Raw genomic sequence first — 9,574 nt, 5'->3', positions numbered from 1 at the left:
GTACTGGCCGAATTAGGCCTGCAAGAATGTGCATCACTTCATAACTTTTCAAAATAAAGTTGCAAGTGCTTTACATGGTTTAACCAGGATTAAAACATGTCGGGACTGCAGGCAACAAAAAGAGGTCATCAGACAGTTAAAATAATGGAGTAAAATACAGATAAGAGATGTGCTGGCATTAATCAAAACATTAAAATGCTAAGGGATTTAAACGATCTCACTGATTCGGCAAACCGCAGATCTTCAGGCAGGGGCACAGCCGAGGAGCCCCGACTGCAAAGGCCCGCTCACCTTCAGTTTTGAGTTGGCACAACAGCCAGCAGAGTCCTGCCTGAGGCTGCGCTCTGATGCATAGGGGAGCAGCAATCCAGCAATGTAAGCACTTTTAAGGTTACCAGTAAAAATATCTCTTTCATTTTGTCATGACTTTGAGCTGGCAGTCTCCAGCACACATGCCAGAGGTGAAAGCCAGCCAAGATGGGGTGTTCAGACGTGAAGTGATGAGATGATAGACATGAGTTAACAATCAGAACTTCAAAGGACAAGCCACAACAAGGTGCAGATCAGCCGGGTTCACACAGAGAGAGGCTGGGTGCAGCAGCCAACATCAATATAGCAATACCTGGGGAATTTATTTCTTCAATGGACTGCATTTACCATGTTAAAAGTAACTGACTCGTTGCTACCGTCACTAAGAGTTCAGAATGAAATATATTTTCTTTTGAAACTTTGGATGAATTCAGGATATTTATTAAAAAACTGTTGAGAATAAAACTCATGTTTTGCACGCAGTACTCCTGAATAGCCACCAGATGGAGCCACAGCTCCAGCCATGTCTTCTTGTGTTCTTCTTTCTTTTTTTTCAATTCAATTTTTTCTGGATGCAGTACTCCAGAATGTCCACCAGATGGAGCCAAAGCTTCTGTCAAATTTTCTTCTGCCTTGCTACCTTGAACGAGAATCCACTTGTCTACTATCTCTCACCCTCCCTACAGCTGCAGCTGGCCGTTATCTACAATTTTCACTCCCTTGTTCAGTGCCTGTGCCTGACTGTGTTTCGCTTTAAAAAAAATTCCGACCCCTAACCAACACAATTCCCAATAAATCTGTAATATGTCCAGACTGCAAGTATAACTGACACATATATCCCTCAGCTTTCCTCAGTCTAACCGAGTGTTCGTGTTTCTGTGGTGAGTGCAAGGCTTGTGTCTCATGCGTGTACTGCTCCACTGACCGTCAAAAACTGGCAACACACGAACCTGGTGGAAACACTTCAACTCCAAAGTCCGTCACGAGATGTATCTCCTACTGATCGTTAAAACCATTCTCTGCTACCATGTTGAGAATAAAACTCATGTTGAGGAGAAAACTCAGGTGAACAGACTTAGGTCGAGGCGTTAGCTCAATTCAAGCAATAAGGTTTATTTGTAACAGAAGTATTATGTCCAGCAGTTAAACGAGCATGGACGAGACGGAGTATTTGACCTTCGTGCACTAGAACTCACATATCCGCGTATAAGCTGTGTTTAACATTGAATGAATGTATATTTTATTTACATAACACATAGAAATACAATGAAGTATATGATGTTGACACAATTACATAGCAGTCTTACAGAATATAGCAGTGTAACAGAACATCAAATGAACTACGGCAATGTATGGTATAGTATACAATAAACTAAAGCTCCTATAGTGTAGAAAGTATATGAATAAATCAGCCCAACAGAGAGTCAAAAAAGATGGAGAGTAATGAGTCTGTGGTCTCCACTGTTGTTATGTAGTCGGATGGCAATGGGACCGGATTGTGATGATCCGGTGGCTAAATGAGTCAGACAGCATGGAGAGCGACCAAAAGGCATTTAAAAAAAAGAAAAGTCAATATTTAATTGATGGCTTCCTTTATAAAATATTTCCTGTTAATAATAGTGTAAATGCTGCTGTACACTAAATAAATGCAATTTTTTTGATTAAGTGGCATTATTATCAAATTTGAAAACCTCTCGTCAAAAACCAAAACAAATAAACAATTTTTTAAAATGTTGACAATGGATCCCGCCTTCTCTCAGGGTCTGGCTACATCACCTCATCCATATCACAAGCAATGTGATCCTCCCTGGTCCAGTTCTTGGTTCCAGTCCTCCTCATCCTCAGAGGATAAGCCCCCGTTTATGAAAAACCCAAATACAGTAGCTTGAATACTCCAAAAGAAACTGCTTGTATGTGACAGTGATAATTATTATTACATTAAAGTACTGCACATACAATCTTTAACATGTGGTGGTAATCATTGGCTCTAATGTATCTTGGTGAGATTCCGTTTCATCAAGCATCTCCTCATTGTATCTTTTGCCGTCATCGCTTGGTGTCGGTGGTTGTGCTGAGTGCTGGGCTTTCACTTTGAACACATCCCATTTCTCAGGAAGCAACCCTTTGTTGGAAAGCACAGAAGCCAGGTAGGAGAACAACAAGTTGGCAGCGATGGCAGACAGCATGGCGATGGTCCTCACTGGGGAGTACTGAACATAAATGCCATCCTCGAGAGTGCATCCTGGGAAGTGTATGACTGGTGCTACCCCTAGTGATGGCTCTCCACTGAGCATTCTTAACACCAACCCTGTCGACCAGCCCATAACAGCCCCGTAGAAGTTGGATATGTTGAAGAAGAGGACACAGACGAGCTGAGAGAAGATCAATATGTAGCACACTTCACAAGCAAGGAACAGCATCCACGTGATACTATTTTTATGGTTGGTGAGTGATGCACCGATCAAGCCTGTCACAACCACAGTAGCACGGATCACCCACTGGATTTCTGTCTGTGATGCCTGAATAGAAAGGAAATAGCAGAGACAAATTTGTTTCAGAGAAGTAACGGAGCTAAGGTTTCACATTCTCTCAATCTTTTCTCATTCTACCCTTCTACCTTATCTACTGCCTCTTTTCTCCATAATGCCCATTCATTACTTTTATGTCACTTGCAGTTGCTTCCAACTCTTTTCAGTTTCTCATTCAAGTCTTTCAAATCTTTGAAAAGGGAAAAGGAAGGAGTGCCTCCTCTTTTTTTGAGATGTAGCAATTTAAGAAACATTCTTAGTTGTTCACACCTGAGGCCTCAGGATAGTCTTGTAGATGTTGCAAGTGAAAATCGAGGCTGCGGAGATCAAAGCAGAGTCGGCTGATGACATAGCAGCGGCAGAAATGGCTCCGGTGCCGGTGATAGCGACGAAGGTTGGGGTGAGGTAGTTCAGGGCGATAGGCAGGATCATAGCTCCCTGCCCACGTTCCAACGGAGACGGAGAACCATAAGAAGTGAGGTTCCAGTCTGGCGTGTCGACAGATATGATAAACAAAGAGAGAATGAAGCATATTTCTGATATTTTCACAGGAATTTAACAGCTTGACCATTTTTGTGTTTGAGTTCCGTTCAGCCTCTAAATGATCTCACCAGGAGCTCCGCTTCCTTCTCCCATTTGTCTCCATGTCTCTCTCCCTCTTCCACTAATCTCTGTGCATTAATTAAGCAGATTCACAAAGCCTCGGAATTCGCACAAATTGACTGCTCAAATTTTGCAATTTTCAAGTATGTGCTTCAATTTGCAATTGTGCAATTAGCCAGGGCGAATTTGCACCTAATCCTGTCTTTCCATTAACTTTGTATACAATGTTGTCCGCCAAATGAAACGCTAGACTAAGTCCAGTCAGGAAGACTTCCCTTTAGCATGCGTAGGCCTGTCGTGTATTTCTCATACAGTTCAGACATGCTCACTCTTATCTCCATGCTGTCATTGTTCGGGGCTGTCAATCAAGACTCATCATCTCACACAACTCACACATCATCTGTTATACTGAACAATTATCTTTTCTCCATTCACTTGTCTCTGCTGATTTAAATGACTTCCTATTCTGTCTTAACACACAGTTACTCGTTTCAGCTACCTTTGGGAACTCAAATGTCTCAGCAGTTCTTAAACTGTTAATTGTTTTGTCTCAAACATCTCCTCTGATCAAATCTATGCAATCTTCAATTGACTATGCTCAGGATTCTTACTCAAACGTTGAGAAGCACAGCATTAAATGTAATAGCTTCTGGGGGATTTGGTTTAATGCAGTCACACACATATGTACTTATACTTTAGTTACCATCTTTGCATGTTTTCAATAAAAATCAGTTTATGTCTTTAGAAGCTCTTATTACCTGTGGAAGCAGCCACTGCCCCGATCAGTATTGGAGGTATTGCAAATATGATAACAGCGAAAGCCCCAATAAAGCATGTGGCCCGAGCCGCCGATGTGGAAGTAGCAGACAAGATCCTCTGGTGGAAGGCTTGGAATCCAAGGCTTCCCAGTGACTTGGAAGTAATACAGTCATATTAATTGTTATTGAATTGTCCTGTTGAATCTGTGAGAGTTGAGATCGTCAATCACACATCACATTTTGGTGGATTTCTTAATGTGCGTGCATGGGTATGGTTAGAAATTTATCAAATCTAGGTGGGCTGTGGGTTCAATAAACAGGAGAAAGAAGAAATGAAAATAACATCTCCCAATGTCCTTTTATCAATCCAGGTGCATCAGTCCCCAAAACTGGACCGAAGCAGGACTCCCAATCAACCAATCTAGAACTATGTCGGGTTTTTTTCACAACAAGTTCACTGAATGTTGTTTTTCAGGGTGGAGATGGTCTGAAGAAACACTTAGACCATAGTGGGACATTTACAGTAAACCTTCCATGCTTTACATTGACTGCAACTTGAAAGTGACCATTTTAATGAAATGACGAGGATACAATTTGAATCATATTCCTGTGAGTTTTCCTGAAAAACCTATGAAACTGTTATGCCAACATTATACAAATCAATATAGCCATTTATTGTATGTAACCAGCTGCACCATTATATGGAGGCTGATCTATTTACACTGGAGCAAACCATCCTCAAATGTCTTGAGCTCACCAGAAACAAGAAGGTATCGATAGAGGTCCAAGCAAACTTCCTCTCCAGTTTACCAATCCAGGGCGCCTGGAAAGTGTTGTTCAGGGCTGTCTGAGTAATGTCCACATGGTTGGGGTTTATCAGGACAAACGGTAAACAGACACTCTGCAAAGACAAAGAACACATGACAGCAACTAAAGCAAAAATAAATCATTTAAACAGCTAAATAAGGCAAGATAAGCTACAGAAAATGTGTGTGTGTGTACATTTCAATATGAGAAACAAATTCCTGAAGACAAAGCAAACCTTTTAATATTCGTATAATTTGTGCACCTGCATTCCAATGCAATCAAGTACAACAAGCCCAGAAAATACCCTGGCAAAGCTCATAATGTAACAATAAATCATTTTTGAGGACAGAATTGTTTTTTATTAGAATATGTTGTCAGCATCATTAAAGAACAACATGAATCAACCAACTAGATCACCACACACTGTAGGACCATTCATTAATTGCACAACTACTGTATCGGATTTCATTAGAACACTTTGTTCTCGTCACAATTGTATCTGCACGAATGAAGTATGATTAGTCACAGGTTGTTCCAAACACTGTTCCAAACAGTCAAGAGACTGTTGTTTCCTGTTTTCCTAAAACGTATCGCATAAAAGTATAGTATCCTCACCATGGTGATGAAAATGAGGATGACCTGTATGATGTCTGTGTATGCCACAGAGTAGAGGCCGCCCAGCAGTGTGTAGACAATCACCACAGCAGTAGAGATCCAGATGCTCACAGAGTAGGGCAAATCCAAAATCACATTCATGGTGGCACCTGAAACACACACATGCACCTGTTGTCAAAATAGAAACTATAAAGACGTTGTAGGTAAAGTGCTTGTATACCGTACCTAAGCTGATTAGTGTTCCAGCCAACCACAAAATATCGCAGAAAAGTGCACCCAGTGCCTGAATGGCTGTGAATGCTTTTCCATACTTGATCTGGAAAGGGTCCAACACGGTCACATATTTGTTGTCTCTCATTGGCTTGATGAACACAAGGCCACCTGAATATTAAAACAGACGGATAGATTTATCAAATGCAAGATGCAGACAGTCAAAAGAAAAACAGCAAAAACACACATCACCTCCCTGTAGGGGTGTAACAATACGCGTATTCGTATTGAACCGTTCGGTACGAGGCTCACGGGTCGGTACGCATGACGAACCGAACAATACGTTTGAATAAAATAAAAACTTTATTAATTTTTTTTTAAACTTTATTGATGAAGAGCCACGTTCAAACCTTTATTGATGAAGAGCCACGTTCACTCAGGTTTAGTTCCATCATTGTTCATACTAAAATGATGATGGAGAAGATGTAAGTAACAATACTACAATACATTAAGGAGCAGTTTTTGTTTTTTATGCTTATGTGTTGCTCAGAAGACACCTCAGAAGATGAGTCACTCAGGTATAGTTCCATCATTGTTCAAAGTCAAAGAATAACTTCATGTTGTTAGTTGTAATGAATACATATATTTTAAAATCAAGTACATTTCTCTGGCATTTATAGTTTTCTACTGTACCGAAACGTACCGAACCGTGGCTCCACTGTATCGTAGTCAACCGAACCGTGAATTTTGTGAACCGTTACACCCCTACCTCCCTGGTATTCACATGCAGAGCGTCGTCTGGATATGTTATATGAACATCTGATCTATTTGAACATTACATGAACATCTGATCATCAGCCTTGCATTCACACCTGCTTTCATTAAGTGGCAGATCAGGCAGACTTCATCAAACATGGTCTCAAGTCTCAAGTCAAGTGAAGCTATGTGGGACTCAAGGCACAATGTGACAGGCAGTAGAAGGTTACCTTCTTTGGTTACCTTCAGCCTTGCTAACTAGGCTAACCTTACTTACAGAGGAAGTCATGCTCACTCAGCTATCCCTGTTGGTCTATTAACCCTGGTTCTTTCCTTTAAAAGTATCCTGAAGCAATGCTGGTTCTACTTATTTCTGTGGCAGTGCTGTGTCCAGCTCTCTTAATACACCCAAACCAAGCCCACAGGATCACATGATGCACACGGGCCCTAAAATACTTTTTCTCCGGATACATACAGTCATTACAAAATAAATGGCTGTACAATGATAATTATAAGATCAATGAATCTCACAAACACCTGTAATTTACGATATATATATATGATTATAATTTCATTTCATTATTGAGGTCTGACAAAATTTCAAAATTCTTGAAGCAGCAGACAAGATGAAGTCAACTAATTCATCCAGAGAAGGCCTCTGTGGGCCTGTTATGTTATGTGCTTTATCCCCTTTCTGTCTTTCTTTCTCTCTCTCATTTTGTGTTTTTGTTGTATGAAATATGCAAACATGATCAAAGTTCTCTTGATTGTAATTCTTTAATACTTACCCAAAATAAAGGTAAAACAATAAGCTGCTATTAAGTTTACCGCCGACATTAGTCCCATCGAGGGGGTGTATAGCATCTCAGTTAGGCCCATGATGAAGCAGCCTCCAACCCATGTGGCTACAGGATGGACAGACGCATACAAACACAGAAATTAGTTCACAAGAGAAACCAGTATAGAGAAAAGTACATGCATACAAAAACAAATCTTGTTTTCTGATGCTGTAGATCAGGGGTGTCAAACTCATTTCCACTCTGGGCCACATCAGCATCACGGTCGCCCTCAAAGGGCCGGTTGTAACTGTAAGACTGTATAACTAACTTCTCCCTAACATATTGTTAAAAAACTCTCTGCATTTGATTATTGTTTATTCAAGTGTAAAAATATTGTACATGCAGTTATATCAATGAAAAATGATATTTAAACACATTTCTGTTATTATAACATAAATCATTTTAATTTAGGGTTAAGAAACCCACATTACTCTATCAAAGATCAAACTATTAAAGAAAATAACAAAGACAAATATCAAACAAGTTATGACATTAACTTTGTTCAAAGCTGTTTGTGTCACCTCTCTGCATCACTCATGTTCCTCCCTGTCGTCGTCCTGTGCATGGCAGCTTCATCCAAGAGCTGCTCACTGAGAGTCAGGTCTGATGAACATGATAGATGCTCTGTATCCGTGTTGTCTGTGCTTTCATCAACAGTTCATTAGAAACACAAGTACCTGCTCGTCTCTTAGCTAGCTGTGTTGTTAGATTGCTGCTAGTTCATGAACTCGGTCTGCGATGGTGTTTCTTCACAAACTGACATTTGTAAAAGTCTGTATCTGGTCGGAGCTCTGCTCACATACCTTTAGCATGCACTGGGCTGTAGCTGTGTAAATATATTCTGCTGTGATTGCAGTCTGCCTTTTAATTCTTGGACAATTTGATGTTTTTCTTGGAGGCTAAATTTAGCTCCGTGTTTGGTGTCAAAATGCCGACGTGAATTGTATCCTTCATCACCGACACGCCTCATAACACAGAAGACAGACCCGTTTTTCTCCTTGAAGCACAAACATGTATTCGCTTTCCCATCTTTCATTACATTTTCTTCCCTCTCCATCAATTTTTCTCTTCGTGGACATTTTGTGATTATTTGTCGATCTTTTTCAATTGTTGGAAAACCGCTTTTCGGGCTGTTGCCTCTCCTGTCCACCTGTTGTGATAGTTTTAATGTCGGTACACAGACAACATGCTATCTCATAATTTCAACTTTCTATCTCATAATTTCGACCATGGGGATACTTTTATTTTCAAGTCTAACTTTTAATTATTTTTCCAAAAAAAAAAGAATTTTTTTTTTTTTTGCTGGCGGATTCGCGGGCCACATAAAATGACGTGGCGGGCCGAATTCGGCCCGCGGGCCTTGAGTTTGACACATGTGCTGTAGATAATTCAGTTCGTCACCAACCCCGTCTTCTACAATTCCCGTTGATATAATACCAAATTATTTTCCCATTTATGTTGTGGTAGCAAACGTGATGGCAAGTTGGAATGCATTCACACATGTTTAAGCAGGCGTTAGCTAATTTCCAGTGAAAGGAATTTGCAAAACCGCTTGCAGGCTGTAAAGGTTGGACAAAATCCAGTTAAAGTGCCACCTCCTCTACCTATCTACAATGTAACGCTGTACCTGTCATTGTAAAGATCCCCACCACCTTTTTAATGCTTCGGTTTCCCAACAGAGCCATCTCCAGTTTGTCAGCCGCACTTTTGTTCTCCTCCTTTTTGGACTTGATAGAAGCCCAGATGCCGACTCCGAGAACCAGCAGGTAGAAGAACACCATTGCTATCAGTCCGGGAATATTGACAGCCATGCTGAACCTGAAGACTGCTGCAAACAGTATAACTGTTTGACAGGGAAAAATAAATTCTTTAAGATGAACGAGAAAACAAAATAAATTTTGGTCTTATTTCCCCTAATAAGTAAAACACAAAGTTATGTTACGAACAAAATCTGATTAAAAATAATAATAATAATAATAATTTAAAAACTCTTTTTTTCACATAAAAATACCAGGTTGTAGACTGTTACCTGAGGTCTGATAGAAGTTCGGTGCTGCAACAAGCCAAGTATCCAAAAAGCAGGATTACATTAAGAAGGGCCACTGTTTGAATTGACCGCTGCAGAGTTTTGATCTCAACCCGAGAGTTG

The 9,574-nt window shown here is 40.3% G+C and overlaps 1 protein-coding gene across 1 annotated transcript; it reads right to left on the bottom strand.

Moving 5' to 3' along the window:
• Positions 1-1,515: 1,515 nt before the first annotated feature.
• LOC306785357 (high-affinity choline transporter 1-like) lies at positions 1,516-9,236 on the bottom strand (the record flags this gene model as incomplete). Its single annotated transcript, XM_079279708.1, has 8 exons — positions 1,516-2,828; positions 3,108-3,325; positions 4,199-4,352; positions 4,956-5,099; positions 5,621-5,769; positions 5,846-6,001; positions 7,375-7,491; positions 9,053-9,236. 8 exons carry the CDS (start codon positions 9,234-9,236, stop codon positions 2,271-2,273), a joined length of 1,680 nt encoding a protein of 559 aa, XP_079135834.1. The 3' UTR covers positions 1,516-2,270.
• Positions 9,237-9,574: the final 338 nt, after the last annotated feature.

This window comes from Melanostigma gelatinosum (assembly GCF_949748355.1).
Source record: "Melanostigma gelatinosum genome assembly, chromosome: 12".
Taxonomy (NCBI): domain Eukaryota; kingdom Metazoa; phylum Chordata; class Actinopteri; order Perciformes; family Zoarcidae; genus Melanostigma; species Melanostigma gelatinosum.
This window is presented reverse-complemented; position numbering and strand designations above follow the sequence as displayed.